Source organism: Solanum lycopersicum, chromosome 3 (genome assembly GCF_036512215.1).
Source record: "Solanum lycopersicum chromosome 3, SLM_r2.1".
NCBI lineage: Eukaryota > Viridiplantae > Streptophyta > Magnoliopsida > Solanales > Solanaceae > Solanum > Solanum lycopersicum.
The window spans coordinates 2,294,741-2,317,833 of NC_090802.1; the positions used below are offsets into that span (position 1 = coordinate 2,294,741).

At 29.6% G+C, this 23,093-nt stretch overlaps 2 protein-coding genes across 2 annotated transcripts; both read left to right on the forward strand.

Moving 5' to 3' along the window:
• Positions 1-2,332: 2,332 nt before the first annotated feature.
• LOC101267580 (PTI1-like tyrosine-protein kinase At3g15890) lies at positions 2,333-4,729 on the forward strand. Its single transcript, XM_004234097.5, has 4 exons — positions 2,333-2,495; positions 2,592-2,739; positions 2,921-3,183; positions 4,023-4,729. Exons 1-4 carry the CDS (start codon positions 2,443-2,445, stop codon positions 4,654-4,656), a joined length of 1,098 nt encoding a protein of 365 aa, XP_004234145.1. The 5' UTR covers positions 2,333-2,442; the 3' UTR covers positions 4,657-4,729.
• Positions 4,730-19,324: 14,595 nt separating this feature from the next.
• Positions 19,325-22,828, forward strand: LOC101253357 (uncharacterized). Its single transcript, XM_004234218.5, has 4 exons — positions 19,325-20,348; positions 20,455-20,874; positions 20,957-21,004; positions 21,176-22,828. Exons 1-4 carry the CDS (start codon positions 19,325-19,327, stop codon positions 22,615-22,617), a joined length of 2,934 nt encoding a protein of 977 aa, XP_004234266.1. The 3' UTR covers positions 22,618-22,828.
• Positions 22,829-23,093: the final 265 nt, after the last annotated feature.

The window sequence follows — 23,093 nt, forward strand, 5'->3', positions numbered from 1 at the left end:
ACTATCTAAGTTATATATATCTCAAGAAAATAACAAAAAATATGATATGATTAATAACACGAAAATATCCAACAAAAAAATAATAATGAAATCGCGTAAAACAAATATTGCAAATGAATATAAGTCATAATGAAATTGATCATAATTTAAAGTACTAAATCATGCTAAAATAAGTTTAGTAAGCATTAGTTACATGACTAAATATTAAAGAAAGTAAAATTAGATCATGTATTTTAATTGTCTAAATCTATGTAAAACTAAAAAAACAAATATTCCATATTATTATCATTCTTAGTGTTGAATTAATTTTTTTTATATTAGTATTAATATAATTTTTATTTAAACTTTATTAGAATTACCAACATGTATGGAGTATAATCTTTATTAAATCATTAAGATTTCTAATTTCCAAACATGAAATAAATATATTAAAAGATAAAAACTATGAAAAAGTATAAGAGATATTTAAAAATTATATCAAAATAAGTATTTTGACGTATAAAATAAAATTTTAAAATTATATATATAATGTCGGGTTGGTTTGGTCTCGAGTTGGTTATTTTTAGTTGAAACCAACCCAACCCAAATATAGTCGGATTTTTTTTCCAACACCAAACCAAGTCAAACCAAACCACTAGTCAGGTCTTTTTTTGGTTTGACTCGATTTGCAGTTTGGTCGGTTTTCGGTTGGATTTTGTACACCCCTAAGTTATAGTATGAGAAAATTGTAATTCGAGGCTACTGCTTTCCTAATTTTTCCTATTCGTCTGATTTATATAATTCATCTGATTTGTATAATTCAGTTCCTGATTATATAAATCTAGAATTTTGTATATGATTACCCCTAGCTATTTGTATACGAGTTATAAAATTTCATGATAAATTATCCGATTTGTATATTGACAAGCGAAATATACTAACTGTTGAAGGAAGCTGATGGAACGTGTCAAAGAAACAGGTTCGATGGAACATCTTCAGTGAAACTGTCTGATGAGTTAGAGTTTGAGTTAAACTAGGACTAGATTACTAAATCTTAATTTATGTACAAGTCTATACTTTGTACGACTAAAGCTGATGTAGTTGACTAGGTAAGGAATAAATAATATATTTGTGTAGTATTATGATTCCTAGTGTAGCTAGTGTATGACTTTTCTATGATTCCTAGTGTAGCTAGTATAGGACTCTTCTCCTATATAAAAAGTATGTAACTCAATCATTAAAACATCAATACAATCTTTGATTCTACACATATACGTGAGAATTCTACACTAACAAAATTTCGAAAAATTCCTAAATATGGTATAAAAATAGAATTTGTATATACTTGCTCTTTTTGTATATTCACAAGCTAAATACACAAACAGGAGAAATATACAAACAACAACCTCCATAGCAAATTGAACTGTAATTATGAACCACAATTATCAAAACTATTTATAACTATAGAGTACTTTCTTATATCTGATTTATTATTATGTTTGTTATTTCTGAAATTTCTCTAATTAATTATGATAAGAGTCAAAATTATCGCTTTTCCCATTACAATCAAAACATAAAAAAGTTTGACTTGTCGCGTGATAGTAGTTACAATATGAAGTGGACAAAGTGATTATGTTCAAGAGAAATGACAATTTACATTCATTTTTATGTTAAATAATAAAATAAAGTAAGGAACACTAAAGCAGATTATTATTAAAAGAACTTCCTTTTGCTGTTGATATTTGTTTTTTATGCTAACTTTTTGAAGCATAAAAATTTTATTTTTTCTAATCACACTAACTATTTTTGCTAATTCTTTTTGAAGAATGGCAATTTGTGTACTGATCATCAAGGAGAAAAAAAAAACTTTCTTTTGAAAGGCAGGTAGTTTTATTGTTTTAATATATGAAGCAAAATTCAGATGTTGCAATAAATATTTCGATCAATTGATTTCATCAAATTGCTTAAAAGTAACGTGTATTTGGCGGGAATGAAAATATTTTACTAGAAAATCAAAAATTTGTGTGTTTCTAACTTATTGTTTAATATTTGATAACAAAGTAAAAACTAAAAAATAGAATTAACTGAGCATTTATATATAAACTAGCAAAAATATTTTAAAAATTACTAATGAAATTTGTTTTTTCTCGAGAAATCATTCCTTATTTTAAAAGAAGCTGTTACTAAAACACACGCTATCTACTTCTAGAAGATCTAATACGCAAATAAAACTCTTAAATTTGAGTGATTTTTAATCCTATAAAATAAAATAATATATATGTAACATCAAGCTCAAATAATTTAATTAAAATCAAGTCCTTGACTTCCAAGGATGCCATTTTGTCTCTTCTTTACATTAATTTGCATTGATATATTCAACATTTATTTACCATTTTTCTTGCTAGTTCCTCCTCTATTTTAATTCCTTTTAATTTGTGCTCCTTTCTCTCACAAAAAACAATAATGTTTAAGAGATGTTTTAATTGTTTTGGTGGTGAACAAAAACTAGAAATCAGGTATACCATCGAATATCATTTTAATTAATATACATGCTTATGTTATATGCTTAATTAATTTTAATATTTTTTTGTTCGTGATTGAAAATTATTCAGTGGTCAGATCAAGAACAGGGATTATCCATGGGATATTTACACATTAAAAGAGCTCGTTAACGCTACAAACAATTTCCATAATGATAACAAGATTGGTGAAGGAGGGTTTGGAAGTGTTTATTGGGGCCGAACAAGTAAAGGCATCGAGGTTACTTTCTATAGCTAAACAATAAAATTCGTCACTAATTCTCTTTAGCAACATAGTATTATAAAAATTATAGTAGCTATGAGTAATTTTCATGACATATTAATGATAAAGTTCATAACTAATTACACGTTTTTCTTTTTTCTTGGATATATTGAGATTTTTTTAAAAAAAATTTGTTTAGATAGCAGTTAAAAGGCTAAAGGCAATGAGTGCAAAAGCAGAAATGGAATTTGCAATAGAAGTTGAGATACTTGGAAGGGTGAGACATAAAAATTTATTAGGTCTAAGAGGATTTTATGCTGGTGAAGATGAAAGGCTTATTGTTTATGATTATATGCCTAATCATAGCTTAATCACTCATCTCCATGGCACACTTTCTGCTGATTGTCTTCTTGATTGGCCAAGAAGAATGAAAATTGCTATGGGATCTGCTGATGGATTATGGTAATTAAACACTCTATTCAAATCTTTAATTAATCCCCCTCGATTATGATTTTATTTGTCTGATTTTTGACTTGATACGAAAAAGAATATGAGGTATATAATAGTACTAGGGTCTAGATGATAACAAGTATACTCGTTTTGTGTATCGATAAAAATCTATTGCCCATAAAATCTTTTTTTTTTCCCCCTTTTTTGTTACAAAACTTATCAACATTCTTGTTCTTCATGGCAAGCTGGCCAAAAGGGTGTTAATTGATACCCTCAGCTGGAAAATTATATTGTGTAAATAGATAAAAATAATAATTTATGTATACTATTATATGGTAGAATCGTCTCTTGACTTTTTCGTACGTTTACTTTTATATATTTATTTTTTAGTAAATATATACATGTGAAGAATCGTACTTCTTTGTGTTTTTTTTAAGTGCCGCTTATAATTTTGATTTCTCACATACGTCTATTTGCACAAAATATAGTGTAGCACATATTAATTGAAAGGCATAACACATAAATATGTTCTTTAACTTGGGTTCGAATCACATTTATGCCCTTCAATTTTGGGTGTACATAAGTAGACACTTAAACTTGTAGAAACTTGAACAAATAGACACTCATGTCCTACATGTCATTTTTCATCCTACGTGATGTTTTACGTGTATTTTGCCATGTAGGACTCATGTGTTTATTTATTTAAAAGTTGAATAGTTAAAGTGTCTGTTTGTGCATTATGAAAGTTGGAGGTCAAAGTTAAAATTTGAAATCAAGTTTAGGGTCTAATATATGTGTTATCCCTAATTGAAACATTTTCAATTATCTAATTTTGATTTTATCTTTTGTAGTTACTTGCACCATGAAGCAAACCCTCATATCATACATAGAGATATCAAGGCAAGCAATGTCCTCTTAGATTCAAACTTCCAAGCAAAAGTGGCAGATTTTGGATTTGCAAAGTTGATACCTGATGGTGTTACCCATCTAACAACAAGGGTTAAAGGAACCCTAGGCTACTTAGCGCCCGAATACGCGATGTGGGGAAAAGTCTCTGAGAGTTGTGATGTCTATAGTTTTGGAATATTACTTCTTGAAATCATAAGCGCTAGAAAACCCTTAGAAAAACTTGCTAATGGTGTCAAACGTGACATTGTGCAATGGGCACTTCCATATATACAAAAAGGTGATTTTAATCATATTGCTGACCCTAGGCTCAAAGGGAAGTTTAATCTTCAACAATTGAAGAACACAATATTGATTGCTATCAAGTGTACTGATGGAAATCCTGAAAATAGACCAAGTATGTTACAAGTGGTGGATTGGCTTAATAATATTATTGTGATGGAAAAGAGGAAAAAAGATATCAAAATAGTGAAGAATATTAGTACTAGTACTAATTATGTTGATGAAAATGAGAACAATGACTATGTTGGTGATGATTATGAGACAAACAATGAAGGTTCTATGAAGAGAAAAAATTGAACTTCATTCCTCAATTTTGAATGATAAATATTTTCTCTCCATTATCCTAAATTGACTTTTTTAAATCTCCTTACATGTCTTTTTTTATGGTTTACTTCTTTAACATGATATTTTTTGCTTTTTATCTATGTAACGAATTCTCAATAGAAAAAAAAAATTAATTACAAGAGGAGAGAAAAGTGAGAAATATTAATAATTAAGTGTTTAAGTTAATAATATTCTATAACAAAATAATTAAATTTAAAAAGTAAATAAATAATTTTATTAACAGTATGATTGAAAGCCTAAAGCGAAACTTCAGAGAGAGGAGTCCTATTATTTTATTGTATCATCATTTATACTTTGATTTAATAATTTTTCTAGCTTTTTTAGATGCAAAATCATTTCTTACTGTTTTATAATTGATTTATTTTAATAATTTCTTTTCAACTGATTAAATAAAGTATCGTTAATCTCTTCATGCTCGCTCCAAGCTCGAAGTATCATTTTGTACAAATAAGAATCCCCTTCATTACATAATTTCTTCTTACATAGAAGTATATTTAGTACTACTTCCCTTCTTATCTAAAAAAAAGGGTTATAATCCAATATGTCATGTCTACTTAATTTTTCTTTTGTTTATTTCTAATCTTTCGAATGAATTTGATTGATATAATAAAAGATAAAAATTATTATTGATTAAAAAATGACATGTCATTATTCCTAAATTCATACTAATAAAAATTAATGGGAACTATAAAAAGCAAGACAATAAATAAAAGGTTTACTCTAGAAATCATTTATACCAATAGCTAATTCATTGAGACCTAAATATTTATGCATTAATTATTGTTATAATTCGTCTACAATCTTACGTTTGATAGTCGCAATTTATTAAAATTATTATTATAGTTGACCTTTTGTTAATTTTTTACTTTTTAGTTGTTAATTCTTCCTCTCTTATGCATAAAATATTTTATTTATGATATATTCAAATCCCACAGACGGCTTTTGATGCCTTATCATTGTTACAAAGGACAATTGATCTCTAACAAAACAAGTGCAATAATAATAATCAAAATGCCATGAGGGATGTTGTCATCATATTATTAATTAAAATTTACACTACTGCATATTCATTTGGCATCTCCCTAAAGAATCAATATGATATTTTCGAACTCTATATTTGACGTATTATTTTATATAATATTTTATTTTGTTAGTGTATATGAAAAAGTGTACTTTCATGCTTCGGCCCAACAAAACATCCTAGAGGGGTCGAGGGCTGCTATTTATAATTTTTTTTGAAAAATTTTTGATTAAAATTTATTTGATCGATTAAAAAAATTATATAAACAAATAAAAGTAAACGATTGAAATAATTAATTCTTAATTTGTGAGATATAAATTTGAAGAGAGTATATATTGCTCCTTTCATACAAGAGATGGAGCCGGACGGGACGGCAAGGATTATCAATAGTGTGATTATATTTTTAAATTTTGCGATTTAAAAGTGATACTATATCATTTGTTATAAAATTAGTTTAATATATTTTTATTGTTATATAATCTTAGGTATTTTTTTATTGTTATATAAATGACTTACAATATAATCGGTGCATATATAATTTAAATTATTCTTAAAGTATGGGATCAATTGATTTATACTTGTTTTCAAATGTGTAATTTGGGTGTTACGATGGAGTAATATTTTTTTTTAAAGAAAATTGTTTATGATAGCAAATTATTTATTCAAATTAAATGTCATAATCATAGTTTGTTTTAATTATAACCCGTAGCTAAATGTTGTCATTTGCCTCTCTCCCTAGATTTCTCTCTCGTCATTGTCGTCAGTATCTCCCTCGCCTCTCTCGTTTTTACACAAACACTAATATATAAAATGCATTTGTGTTTGTATAAAGCGAGAGAAAATTGCATATACACAAATATAAATACATATATATTCGTCCTATACACTTATGATTATACAAATACAAATCTTTCCCTGCCTAATTTTCTTTTGTCTTTCTCTCTTTCTCGTTTTATACAGACACAGATTATACAATTGATTCTTTTGTATATATATACCAAAATAAATTATACAATTGTTTGTATTGTATATGTATAACAAGACATACATATTAATTGCTATACAAACATAAAATTTGCTATGAAACACAATTATACAAACTATAGTTATAACATACAAATATAATTTTTATATTTGTTATATATGAATATTACACTATTTTTTATCGATCCAACAATATTTTTCTTTACTTGTCTCTTTCAAAATACAATAGTCCAATAAACTCTCGGTGTTGACTTCAAAACTTTCGACAATAATATTACATTTAGCACTTTTATGCTGCTAAATGTAACATTATAGCCAACAACTGTAACCACTAACATATGACTACTTTATGTTAACATAATTAGGGTCTCTATAAGAGAACATGAAATAAGGGCATATGTATAATATAATAGTGTCTCCAAAACAAGCTACAATAAATATATGTAAGGTGTTACATGTATATTATTATACATTGCCCCATATTTGAAACTTATTAAAAGAGAAATAAGAACAAGAAAGGGACAAAGGGAGCAGAGATTGGAACCTACGTAGTCATGTGAAAAGGAGAGTCGCCGGCCTACAAAGTGAGTCTAACAGCAATAGAATAGCTAAGAAAAGTAATAGCTATATATTCCAATATTACTTCATTTTTCTAACGGTTTGTGCCAATTTTGTGAAACTTAAGACCCCCCCCCCACCCCCACCTACCCCACTACCTACTACTTTACATACAATAAAATTTGATGGTTATTATATGATGGTCCATCTCACTATAAAATTTGCAGCTTTTTATATCAACATAGATGCCTAGGTAGGTTAGCTTCTATAGCAACAAGAATGTTCAAAGGTATAATTGGATTTTTGTTTATAGATGATTATTAAAACCTATTTTTTGATATTTTTAAAGTTATCTCTATATTTAATGTATTGAATTCAAATATAATCCTGAAATGTTTTCAAGAATATTTTTTTTGGATTTTTATAAAGAGCACTATACTCTCGTACAAAGGTTGAGATCATTTGTTATGTTATGTAACGAATCAAGTGCTTTTAAGGTTGTCAATACTTGAGAGATGAAATTAATAATTTAAGCCAATTTGAAAGTCATATGGTGGTCAGGGTATCCAATTGGACACTCTTCATCGAAAAAAAATATCGTATAGAAAATGATTAACTAACATTTGAATAGTTATTATATCCGAAGCGATTTCACCTCCTTGAAATGAGATAGTTATCGTTTTCCATAAGGTAGTTACTTTATAATCATTATTATCATCAGAAACCACATTAGACCAAATTTTTTGACCTGAAACCATAGAATCATTAGCTCAAATGTCATTTGTTAGGATTGAAAAGCGACATATGAAAACTAGAAATTACAAGTTATAGAAGCAATTAATCAGATGACAAAGAAAAGTATATGAAAATAATCCTAATATATTGATTATATAACTAAAATCAAATTATAATTTTTATTTTTAGGAAAATAAAATAAAATGAAGCAGACAAAAATGGTATATTTGATGGTTATTATATGATGGTCCAAGTTAGTTTTAAAAATTTGCAGGCTTTTATTAAGAGTAGTGATGATGAATAGATGCATAGGGAGATAGGATGATTAGATAGGTGTTTCAATTTGCATGCAAAAGCCAAAGGCAAAGTCACTCCATCCATAGCCAGGCTGAATAGATCAGTCACGAGAGACTTTGATATAATAAGAAAACATGATGACAATTCCATTATATATTCTGCTTTAATTTCATTCTACTATTAGATGATATCAAAATTATCAGATCACATGTTCAGTCACATATAGTAAAATAAAATTACCTAATTCTAGTAATTGCATGTTCTTTTTTGAGGCAAAGATATTATTTTTGTATAGAAATCGGTAATTAAGAGTTATGAGATATTCAGTGATGAATAATTGGCTCTAGGTAATAAATAAATGTGCTTTGTTCACTTCATGAAATATGAAATGATGCTTGTTGAACTCACTCCAAACTATTATCATGGAAACTATTTGTTATTTGTGGCAACGAAAATTTAATTTACTTGTAAGAGGAGAGTATATACATTGATTTTGCAATTTAAAATAGATATATTATCATTTTCTAAAATGATATGTGTATATTTTTATCTCTAATCAATAATGAATATATGTTTTCATCATTTAATAGATATATATTTATTTATTCGTTAACAAACTAATTTTTTTTTTTTAAAAAAAAAGAAATCCTTAAAAGTAAGTTTTAGATAAAAATGTCACTTTGATTTAAAGAATGCTACCTTATCCATTTTTTAATACACCACAATCCGATCCAATTGAAAAACGCACAATTCTTTATTTATTCAAACTCGATTTAAAATCATATTATGACTGAGTAAGCAGAAAAAATGTTTTTTTTATTTACATCGGGATTGGAGGTGTAAAAAAGCAGTATGATACATATATTGAATCCTAAACTTGGCTTTAAATTTTAATTTTCATAATGCACAAATAGACACTTTAACTATCCAACTTTTAAATAAATAAACACATGAGTCCTATATGGTAAGAAATACACTTAAAATACCAAGTAGGACAAAAAATGACATGTAAGACATGTATGTTTATTTATTCAATTTTATATAAGTTTAAGTGTCTACTTGTAAACACCTAAAATTAAAAAGTATAAATATAATTCGAAGCCAAGTTAAAAAACATATTTATGTATTATACCTAAAAAAGCAGTGAGATAAGGTTTGAAAGTCAAGAGACATTTTTTGATTTAAAAAATTAGTATATTTTCGTTTTATTTGAGTAAATATAGATATGTTAACGAAAAAGGGTAAAAATGTACCATTTATATATTAGACAACATGAGCATGTATACACACCACCTTTTAATGAGGGTTATTTTTTGCTCTAAATCTCAAAGTTGATTGATATAGTTGCCCTCTTTTCCATTATAGAATTAACTTATATTAATAAAATTTAAATATCTTTATATAATTAGAAGTCATTTGATAACTGATTAAAATTATACATAACTTGATAATATTTTTCGTTGTGAGGAAATTTAAGTACTCCTCCTCTTATGTTATGCAAGGATTAATTACGTAAAATTTTGTTATTCATGTATTACTTATTTCATTTTTATCCTTCTCAAATTATGTATGAATTCTTTCATATATAACTTATATATGTATTAATTATGCAAATTTCTAAATTGTAAGTCGATATTTAATTTTATATATACAAGAATAACTTAGCTCTTAATCAGCTAACAAACATGATATATATTACTTATGCAGGATTTAATACATGCATAATTTGTCTCTAAATCATCTACTAAACAACCTTTTAATACTCCGTTCATCCTAAAAAAATTGTCGTATTTGAAACACGAGGGTCAAATTAATTATGTTTTATATGAATTTGAATATAAAATCTTCATTATTTTTAAAAAATAGTTTTTTATCAATTTAGAAATCATAATAGTACAGTAAGTAATCACAATAGACAATAATTTAAAATATTAAAGAACAATTAAAAAATTATTAGTACACCAATTTAGAAAATTTTTATATTTATAAGAAAATATACAACAAAAGAATTTCATATTACATACCTAAATAAAATTTTAATTTCATCTCATACGATTATTGCATGACCAAACGTATCCTTAGTATATTCCGTAGGTATTGCTTTGTAAGTTTGAAGTCGTACCTAAAAAATCCAAAGTTCTAAATAATAAGACCAAACATTACAATCATTTAATTTATTTATTAATAGTAAAGTAATAACAATTCTTATTATTATTTTTGTGTACTTCACTTTTTTTTTTTCTTTTAGTATTTCTTGTTTTCCCTTTTATATAGTATAGAAAGCTATCCAATAGCTCAATCATTTTACCTTTTTCTTTTTTTCCTCCTTTGTGCTTGTTTTAATTACACCTTTTCCTATTATATAATTGTTTTCCTAAACGAAAGATAACGCACGTAACAATTTTACTCAAAGTACACTACCTCATTACTATGAGTTAACTTAATTTTTTAATTTGGTTATTACTTATTTGAGTGAGGTTTAGATTACAACAAGTTAACGCTATTATTCACTTTCTATAAATTATTAAACTACTACATGTACAATAAAATGTTATAAATTCTGCTTTCTTGAATCAATCAAATTGTTTTTCCTTATTTGTAAAAATAATCTTCCATGTGCAAATTTGTTTTTTGTTGGAGGCTATGCTCTATATATATTTATGTATGAGAACCAACCTAAACCCTAGCAGTTACGCACATATTTATCATTTATGTAGAGGGAATGCAAAACCATGACCTTCTCGAATGTAAGAAATTAAGCGTGTGTTCGATACGAAAGAAAATATTTTTTAAATTTTTTTCTATTATATACCATTGTGGTTTGGCCAATATATATGGATATGTCTTTTCTTCAAAGGATGGGATGACTATTTTCAACGTAATGTAATTGTGAGTTGCTTTATTATTGGATTTGAACGGTATTATTATTATGAGTATTAGTATTAGTATGAGTATTAGTATTAGTATTAAAAAAATACACATCTAAAACCAACGATGTTATGTTAAGATCTCAATATTGAATAATTAAAACAATTTATTTTCCAATATCCAAAACATATAATTTTTTCTTTATTTAGAAATTATTATATATAAAAATTAATGTCATGACCCAAAAATAGACGTGATGACACTCGTCTTATCCCATCAAGAAAAGTCAGCAGCCTGAAATTCAATCATTACAATAAAATACAGAAATTTCATAATCAATTCAAAAACACCCCCGAAATCTGGTTATCACATTTACAAGCCTCTATAGTATTACAATTGATTCAAAAAAATTACAAGTCTCAAATGACCTTATTTCTAGAATAAAACAAGATCATAAATAGGAGTAAGAAAGTCTGCTGAGATGACAAATAACTACCTCACAAATCTCTAAGAAGTCTCGGAAAAGAAGAGAATATATCATAAAGGTCCGGGCTAGTAACCTACAAAAAATTGTAGAAGTAAGGGGTGATTACCAAACCACACGGTACTCAACAAGTAGACCTCTAAACACAAGCTAAGAGGATGAAATACGGGTACTCCTACTATCCCAACCGAATCTCCACAACTACAACCTGCATAAAAATCAGCCCAACCTAACAGCTCACGGTTTAAATAGTACATAGCTCAACAACAACACTTAGCCAGACTACATATCCTCAACAACAACACTTTGACAAATTACATATCATCAACAACAACATTTTAACAAATTATAATGACCGCTGGTGGTGATGAAGATTATGAAAGCTAACTGAGCATGTAGTGCCAGTTTTTCTTCTTTTTTGGGTTGGAATGTTCATACCTTTGAGTTATCCATTATTATTTTAAATTAAAGATAAAGTATCCCAAACATTATATTGGTAATGACTATTGAAGCTCGATTTAAAAAATTTCAATTTATATATATGTAGCTTGTCTCGACTAGTGACACTGAATTTTGTCTTAATTAATTGAAGGACAATTTTGAAGGTGATTAGAGATGGATTTGTGTTAAGTTTTAGTTAAGTTTTTAATTGAAATTTAAAGGAAATCCTTTGTATATCTCCACTGTATACCGAGTATATCCTCGGATTTATGCCTTTGTTGCAATGATGTCTGTGAAAATCCGTTATGATATACTTCCTCCTCCGTTTAAAAAAAAAATGATTTAATTTGACTTGACAAGGAATTTAAAAAAAATAAAGAAGAGTTTTAAATCTTGCAGTTCTAAATCAAAATTATATCAGATGTATCAAAATTTTCTTTAATCTTCTGACCTTAAACATATCATTTAAAAAGGTGAAATTAAAATGTTACTAAAAAAGAAAGAGATCATTCTTTTTTAAACAAGCTAAAAAAACGAGATTATTCTTTTTAAAGAAACAAAGTACAACTTCATATATATATATATATATATATATATATATATATATATATATATATATATATTTATATATATCAATTAAATCTTCTCTCACTTTTTAAAATAAGGATTTTGAGCCTATGATTTGCATAATAGATAAAGTGTATATGGGATTATTGTCAACTCTAGCTAAATGCATTATGGATAATTAACTATTGGCTAGGGTCGGTGTGAATTATTACCATAAATTAGCTCTTTATTTGAACAAGAGATGGCAAAAGGTAAGCTTAGACTTAGACACAGCCTTTATTTTAGGTCTTGTAATATTCTCACTTCTTCTCAAAGGCATAAATGAGAATTTAGGCAATATTTATAAGTGTAATCTTTTTCTTTTAAAAAAATTACTATGGGGCAAAAGAGACTATTCGATGTTGTAAAACTAGCCAATTAACAGAGCTTAAATTCTTGTTTAAGACTACAATTACATAGTGCAGATATAATATATAGTCATATTTTTCTGTTTTAATTTATGTTATACATTTTTCTTTATAGATAATTAAAAAAAAAGATAAAAATACTCCCTCTATCCAAAATATGTGCTACTATCAAATTTTTGAACTTCAATGGCAAGTTTGAACATGCTTTGTGAAATAAATTCTGTACATTTGAAATTGCAAAAAAACACTTCAAGTTACAAAAAAAAATGACAAATCAAAATATTTTAAAGATATATAAAAAAAATTATTTCACTTTCAAAATTTGAAAAAGTATCATTTATATTGACATATAAAAAAATGCATTTCTATATTTAAAAAAATTAATTTATGACACATAACTATTTATATTTAATTTTAAATCACGTCTTTTCATATTTCTTAAGCTTGCACCTGAATACCTTAAAATGAGTCTAAGGATTAATAGAAATAAGAATTTAATAATAAAATTCTAATGATAACAATTTATCAAAAATAAATTTTAAATCCGTCTCCCAATAACAACGAGTCTAATTAGAAAAGATGATGCATGTATGAAATAATTTTTTTTAGGGCTATAGCTTTGTAATACTGAAGTGTTTTTTTTTCTCTTACATACATTTTCAAGTCAATTACTTTTTTCAGTGCAATTTATATGATATTATTTGATTTGATACAAATTTTAAAAAAGAAAAAAAATTAAAATTTATGGATCTAAATAATATTTATATATATGACTATATAGATAATCTTATAAGGGTGAAATAAACGGTTTAAAATTAAATTGTTACTTAATATAAAAATGTCATTTTTTTTTTAAGTAAGTAAAAGAATCCCATGTAAATTGAGCATAGAATTATATTAAAAAAAAATTATTAGTGGTAGCGTAATAAACGAATTTCACATAAATTGAGCCATAAATGTCATCTTTGAATCCAAACCTTCTGCTTACTTTTTATATATAATTAAATACAACATAAATTATGATTTCATCTAAAAGTATAAAAATTATCAGTAGAGAAACCAGTTTATATCGCAGTAAAGGTTTTCATTTATTTATTTAGCTGTTGGAACAAAATACAAATTATTTGAAACATTTTATGAGAGGAATTTTCACAAATAGTACACTTTGGTGTTGATTAACCATATAATATTTTTGATAATTACAATGAGTGATGACAACTTTGAAATTCGTGTTGTATTACTAACATAACAATTTTATTGTATTACTAACTTAATTTAATCGTACACATTCTATTATTCATTTAATCTAATTGTGTCAGATATTTTCTTATTTTGCTAGATACAATTATTTTGGGACACGTCCCTCTATATCACTAAGCACTCAATTTTGTTATACACACTATCTCAATTTCACTAAATACACTGATACAACACAAAAAACTTTTTTAGATACAATATTTATTAGGAGGGAGTAACAAAACACTCAATTCTAGATACTAATGCAACCCCTAAAAATTCTAGATACAACATAAAAAATTACTAAATTCTTCAATACGATCTAACAATCGTATTGACCAAATCGGAAAATTATATTATATATTTGTATATGGAGATTTTAATTTTAATTATATATATATATATATATATATATATATATATATATATTGACACTAACCTAGTAAATAAAGCGGCAAGAAAAATTCCTTGAAGTCATACAATCCTGAATCCGCTACTGGAATGAGATAAAATGATGGATGGGTGTGTGTGTGGGGGGGGGGGGGTGGATGATCTTTTTAGGAATTTGTTATAAAACCTTAGCTATTATTATGTTTGATAATATTTAAAAATTATAATTATGTATTGTAAAATGCAATAGCTATGTTTAACCAAATAAGGAAATAAACACAACTGGAAAAATAAGCAACCTGCTGATCGATTTTTTTGGTAAACTTTATAATATATATAGCACAATTAGTTAGATATATACAACTACTCCACCACAGATACTTTTTGGGGTACAAATCTATACAACGTACATTAATTTATGAGTTCATCGAAAGCTACTTGGCCTTGCTGAATTTATTGTTTCGTGATTGGTACAAATTTATTTTTTTCTCTCTGTCTTTTTGTCAATTTTCAATAAGTAAATTACAGGCTTGAGTGTGAGTTCTATACGAAAAAAAAAAAAAGTTACAAAATTATTGTTCTTTCAATTTACGGAAAGCACTTCAAAAAGGTTACAAAATTTATCACACATTTTAATATATTTATAATAAAGTGTGTGAATTTTTTACTAAATAAGCATAATATATTTTTAAAAAATAACTATAATACATATATATATATATATATATATATATATATATATATATATATATATCACATTAATTCACTTTTAATACATGCATATTTAACGTAATATTAAATATAAATAATGATAAATAAAAAGTATCGCTAAAATCAGTAATTATTTATTAAAGTAATTTTCCATGTTATTATTTCCTTAAAATATGCAAGGCCCGACAGAAATTTAGTGCCTCCTTTATCCAAGGGTTTGACATGGTAAATGATCCTTAAAACATCGAGGGGGAATGGGGCTGAAAGTCTAAAATCCATTATTTGAGGTAGTGCGGTGGACCCATTAGGTCTCAATATACACCATTTTTTTTATCTTTATGACGTGAGATAGTATTTTATAAATCGAGTTAGCTTTGCTCTTAATGATTCAATAGCCTTAAGGTGGTCTATTTGAGATAAACTTGAGAGATTTATCTATATTGAGTGTAAACGTATGATCGTCTTTTATGAAAGACTTGAAAGTTGTCTTTGTAGAGCACTCAAAAAATCCAAGATATGTGTGCATGACCATAAAAATACTTTGTTAATATCAATTATTATTAGAGCAAGGTTTCAAAAAGAGAAAAAGTTAGAATTTCTAACGATTCTTTAAGTTTTCATCAATTATCACCAAACACATTGTTTTTCCCAGGTATGTAAGGATGTTCGTCCTAAAGCCCTATATATATCTAAAATCGGTAAAAGAGTAACCTAGGGTCTTATTCTTAGCTTTGAATATATTTTAGATGAGTTGATGTTGAATCCTGAGTTCCTTAATCTTTTTAAAATTTTATTCCTAATTATTGAATTGTTGAATATTGTATATCGAAATTAATATACCACTCAAGGAGAGGGACAAATTATTCTTGTTACAACATGTTTTCGTCGTTATGAAAAAGCCAATGGGAAAGGAATTTGTGCAAGTAAACTTCTCAGTAGAAACTTGAAAATTTCTAGCTTAGGCTAGACTTGGACGAAATCAGAGTCCTGTAAGGTCCAGGATAATCCAATAATAGATAAGGATTTAAATATGAGTTTGATCATGTGAGTGGATACCTAAGACGTTAAGGAGCATGTACGACTTTACAAAATCGAATTTTGGGCGAGTAGAATTTCCAAATTTGATCTTGGCATGAAAGGGTAGTTTTCGAACGTCAAGGGTTGAAGTTGTCTTGCGAAATGGGACCCATTGTGGCTGGACAATCGGGATTTAAAATGGAAAAAATCCCCAAAAACGTTATTTTCTGCAAAACATTATTCTTAAGAGATAGGGGACAACCCATAGCATTTTCTTCCATAATTCCAATGAATTTTCGCCTTAATGGTAATTTATTTACTCCTATAATCCGTATTTCGATTCTTAAAACTTAGAATTCTTTTAAATTTTCATTGGGAGAGACTTTTGCTTGAATTTAGCGGTGGAAAAAGCACTAGTTGAACATTAGGATCATGAGTTTGGCCTCGGGTTGATACTTTTATATAATACGGGTTAATTAGGTGATACTTGCATTTATTACTTGTTTTAGACCAAGAGCAAGCTGAAAGATTCCAAAAAGGGAAGGCTCAAGTGTCTAAGGAGTATTCAGGTCTGGTTTCGAGGTAAGTGATTCTTCGACTTCCTGTTGCGTTATAAATGTGTGTTAATTGCTCCATTGTATGCATGCATATATGTGAACAAGGAAACATGAATCGAATATGAGGAAATAATTAAGTATAAACAATTACATGCCATGAATTTGTTGCTTGACTGCGTGAATCTGTGCACTGTTCCTTATAAGTGTTTTTGTGACTGTGGTTGTGCTGAGTGGACATGGTGCAACGTTCTGACACATACAATGCATTGAGTGTCACGTTTTGACACATATATTGAACTGGTGTCACGTTCCGACACATTTGTATATTGAATCAAGTGTCATGTTCCGACACACTAAAAGTTTAAGGGTTCCATGAGATAAGTACTTGTGATTGTTACATTCGTATTTACTTGTCATAATTACTTGCTTGTATTTCGCTAAATGGAGCAGTCACGTGATCTTATCAGTACACCTTGATTTCATGTATTGATATTTCACTTGCTTTTTCTTTGTTGAGTATAAAGCATCTTCAAGAGGCTATTGACAAACCTCAGTTAGGAGATCATTGATCGAGACCAAATTCGAGAGTGAGGCAGTTCTTTTAGGCTGTGATGGATCCATCATTAGTTTAATCCATTTCTTTCGGACTTAAACTACATACTTAAACTTTTACTTATGTTTAGTTTTCGAGGTTGCACCCCTTTTTCCTTAGACTTGTTGACTAGTAGAGTTTTGACACAATGACTTTCAGGTCTAAGGGTTGAATTTTCGTAATATCAGTTATGTGTAGTTGATTTTGTTAAATCTTCAGAGTTTATGGGAACTCCTTATTTAATTCGTCAACTAAATCTGCTTAAATGGTTTAGCTCCTTTAAGTTGTTTAGTTGGACTGTAGTAGTGGTTCTGAAGATTAGTATGGGTATCAATCACCGCGGTTTGGATCGTGGCAATTTCGATACTAATTCTTAATCCCCGGATGTGCTATCTCAAGCTTTTCAACTAAACTACCAATTAAGTTACACTAAAATTTAATCCTAGGACTATTTGGTGTTATCGTTTACACCGAACGACCCCTAAGATTGTAAAGGATATATTGGCACATTAACTTAACACCATAAGATTCAAATTTCTCCTCTATTTTCTTCTATTTTAGGTCAAGTCAATATATGTCAAATAAATTAAAACAACTAGAGTAATCTTTGGGTGTTTGAATTGAGTTATTTTAAGTAGTTTTTGACCTATAAACATTTTATTTTATTTTCAAAAGTGTTTGAATAAAAGTAAGAAATGTTTTTTAAACATACCTTTAAGGCAAAGACCACAATTGAATAAAATCAATTTATGACTTTTAGCTTTTTACCTAATATATCCTCATTTAATTGTGTCTGAAAAAAGGTAAATTATTTTGAAATTCATAAATTATTAAGGATATAGTGCGAATGGTGAATAATTATTGTTGAAACGAAGAAGTAGTAGTTGAAAAAATCAATCCAAACACCATTGTACTCCGGAGATGCCAAAGTAGATGATAATTTTTTGTGAATAACTTATTACACGTATTTAAAAATGGTGAATGGAGGAGTAAGTAATAATTGAAACCGAAGGTTAGTGGTGAATTATGGAATAGGTTGAAAATTGAAGATGCATGCGGCAGCCAATGGAATGGATTAATCAGTTTGGCAGAGGCATTGATTAGTCGAGGAGTGTAAATAAATAAATAAAAGACATAAAATTAATTATGGGATTAGATCCAAAGCAAGTCTTGTTCTGATGATACAAAAAAAAAAAAAAAAACAGAAGTCCAAACAGAGGAAAACAAAGACCATTAATTGCTTCTTCGTTAAAAGAATGAATGTTAACTCATTCATAGCCGCATTTTTCTGTTTTTTTTTTCCAGTACAATCATTACTTTTTTACTCTCAAATCAAACACTTGTTTTTCTCTTTCATACACATTTTTAGTACCAAGTTAAAAAATAAATTAAAACTGTTAAAAATTGAGCTCATGGTCAAGTCTCATTCAACTGCAGGTTCCACAATCTCGACTTTTCTTTCTCTGCCCCTTTTCCTATACCAAGTCTCACTTTTCTTTCCCTTTCAAGATACCCTAGGATTCAACATAGGTTTTTTTTTTTCTTCATATTAACTAATCATACGTATTAAGACAAATAAATTGAAACGGAGTATATATATACATATATATTTATAATTAAAAGAAAGTGTAAATAGAACAGATCTAGTTGTAGAGCTAGCAAAGTAATGGTGGTTTCATTTTCTCAATACTCTCTATTGTTGTGAGTAAGTAATTATTTTTTTTTCCCCATCCATCTGGGGCCCTTATTGAAGAGATGGATGAAAACAAAGGAGATACCACCAAGAAACAACATTTATCTAACTCTCCAGTTGACCCTCATGAACAAGATTCACCAGATAATACTATTCCGCTACAGCATCCGGTTGTTTCTGCTGCTCCTTATATTTCTTCTTCTGCACTGTATAATATACCGACTGCTGCTGCTGCTACTTCTTTCGAACAACAGCATCAATTTGATGCTGTTAATACAAAACGGCCAAGATATACTTCAAGTCAATGGAAATTCATTTCTTCTCATCATCAACAACAACAACAGCAGAAGGCTGGTACTATACTGAGTGCGGAATCAAGTCCGATATCGCCTACAGCCCACGCTACTACCGCTACCAATATTCCTCAAACTCAAGTACCAACCGCGTCTTCTTCAGACACGGCTTCTTCTCCTTCCCACTCTCCTCGGCCTTGTTCAGAGCCGAGTAAGAGCGAAGGAGGAGAACAAGTTCACCAACAATTTAGGAAAGGGAAATACGTGAGTCCGGTTTGGAAACCTAACGAGATGTTGTGGTTAGCTAGGGCTTGGAAAATTCAGTACCAAGGTAGTGGTTCATCATCAGAGCTTGTTCATCTAGAAGGTTCTCCAGGAGCAGGAAGTGGAAGAGGCAAAACTAGAGCTGATAAAGATAGAGAAGTGGCTGAGTTTCTCAACAGGCATGGAGTTAACAGAGATGCTAAAACTGCTGGGACTAAATGGGACAATATGTTGGGTGAATTCAGAAAAGTTTATGAATGGGAAAGAGGTGCTGAGAGGGAACAAATTGGAAAGAGTTATTTTAGACTCTCCCCTTATGAAAGGAAGATTCATAGATTACCAGCTTCATTTGATGAACAAGTATTTGAAGAATTATCTCAATTTATGGGCTCAAGAATGAGGACTCCTCAAACTAGAATCGGAACTCAGTCCAATAGTATTGCTGATGATATTCCTACACCTCTCATTGTTACCAAGTCTTTGCCTCCTCCTCCTCCACCCTTCAGGGAAGATGAACTTCCTCACTCTGGTACACACACAAAAAAAAAACAACAATTAATTACTACTAATTTACATTATTATTATTATTATTATTATTATTATGATAATAACTTGTATATATTGTGTGGATGTAGCGAGGGCGAAACAATTGGTAATGTCAAGGGGAACTGAAACATTAATTCATGGAACAAGAGGTGGGTTCTTAGGGTTTGAAACAGTACAACCATCTTCTTCATTAGATATTATGGGTGGTGGTCCATCTTCTAGTGGTTCAAAGGAGCTTCGGCGCATCGGGAAGATTAGGATGATATGGGAGGAGTCAGTGAGTTTGTGGGCTGAAGAAGGTGAGCATCATAGAGGTAGAGTAAAACTACAAGGTTGCAGTTTTTTAAATGCAGATGAAATTGCATTTTTGGATGATTCTATGGTGGCTAGCACTATGGAGGCCTTTGAAGATGGACCAATGAAAGGCTTTTCTGTTGATAGATTCCAATCTGGGATACAACTCAAAGTCTTTGGCAGAAGAAAATCTTCTTCACCTATTGCTCCTTGTGGTATTTTAATTTTCATTTTCATTTAATTGCTCAAAGTCCATTTATTTGTTCCTAGTTTAAAATTTTCTATTCAATTTTTTAGGTCCAAGTGAAAGATTGCAGCTTCCCTCTTCTGAATTTCCCATCAGATGTAAGTCTCTTCCATAAAATTTAGAATTTTCTATTTGTGTAAAGGCAATCATTAGATTTTCTATTTCTTCCTGTTGTAAGCTAAATGAATTTAATATTAGTCTATACCATGGTTCCCATGAATAGTGCTCTCCTTAACTGAAATTTAAATAATTTAAAAATTATTCTGCAGCAACTACGCCTTGGGAATTTCAAGATCCAACTGAGTACTACGTTGGTTGTCTCAGATCTCCTCCTCCTACACTTCCAACCTTGTTTGAGCTATCATGGCATTTGCAACAGCCACCACCGGAGGAACTCCGTTTCCCTCTCCGACGAGACGTGTTCAAAGACTTGCCTCAAGGGAGAGAATTATTCTTCACAACCTCCTCAACTGAGCTACTAGACTGTAGAGGCATCACTTATGATGTATTGACTTGTATCATGCGTTCAAACCCTAGTCTCAACGCTGCCACCGCAACCGATCGGGATTCCTACATTGGCCTTTGGGATGATTGCATTAACAGGATGATTTCCAAGTTTTGTTCCATCGAAATGGTGTTTGTACGGAAATCTTCGTCTTCTCTCGCGGAGACCGTGCAAGATCAATGGCCTAACGTTACTGCTTTCTTAAGGAATTTTTGCCTGTGGAGAGGAGAGGAAACTGATCAGTTAAGAGAAGGTCAACTAGATCCTTCGTCTTCCATTGTAGAGAAATTCCTTTGGAGTTACATGGACCTTCCTTACGTCTTAGGGTACTATGCCGTTGGATTTATCGTTACGTTCTGCGCGTTGAGTCGATCACAGGAACGAATCATCCGAACCGATCTCTACACTGTGGATCTGTCAACACCAGTGGAAAGATTAAAAGCTTTAGTACCGTGCTGGAGAATCGCCGGATTATTACCGTTATTAGCTGATAAATGCTTCCATTACATGAGTAGCAATTTTAAACATCTTCTGTACACTGATTTTGAGCGGACTGATTTTGGGAATGGAAATTTCATGGAGATGACTCCGAATACAGTTGTGAGATATTTTTCTAGTAAGAGAAAATGGTTGGGGATGAAGGAGATCTACGATTTTCTGGATCACAGAATCCCACACGCCGAATTCGTGGTTAGGGCATCGGAGAAAGATCTGGCGCTGGTGTTCAAGCCTAGAGGTTGCAAATTCAAGCCAGTTAATTGCGATCAATTAATCGAAGCATTGAAACAGGTCACAAAAGCGTTGGTCGCACTTCATGATCTTTCGTTTATGCACAGGGATTTGGGATGGGATAAAGTGATGAGAAGAATCGACAGGGAGAATGAATGGTTCATTACGGGATTTGACGAGGCGGTGACTGCACCGCAGCTGTATCCTCACGGAGGAGCAGCGGCGGCGGGGACGACGGGGATCGGTAGGCATCCGCCGGAGATGGGGAGGAATTATCATGGAGTCAAAGTAGATGTATGGGGAATAGGGCAATTAGTGAAGAGCTGTGGATTAGTAGGGGTGCCGAAATTGCTGAGGGAATTGCAGAATAGGTGTTTGGACCATAACCCGGAGCAAAGACCGACGGCAGCAGACTGCTATCGCCATTTGTTACAGTTACAGTCTTCCATCTCTGCAGCCGCCGCCGGAGGGTATTGACAACTGATTCTTCTCAGTTCTGGGTATGTGAGTGATTGATATGCCTATTTATTTCTTTTATATTCCATGCAATTTTACATTTTATTTTTTTTTTTGCTCCGAAGCCACGTAATTAATTCTCTTTTATTTGTTTTTTGGGAACATAAAATTCTTAACATTTTGTGGTGTTTTTTTTTTTTTTTTCCGAATAACAAAGGTCAAGTTAGCATTTTGATTCGATCAGTAACACATGATATTTTTTTTCCCTATTTTAATCCAAAGTCAATGCAGCCATTTTACATTCAAGATTTTCATAAGAATTATTTTTTTCTCTAACTAAAAAATAAAAATAAATTAGTATTCCTATTATTGTGGGAACATAACATACATTACATTTCATTCTTTTTGTAAATCCACAAATTTTTGGAATTAAATGATCCTCATTGTCCGTTCTTTTAATTGAAAATGTAATAACCAAAAGTAGACTAAATCCGTAC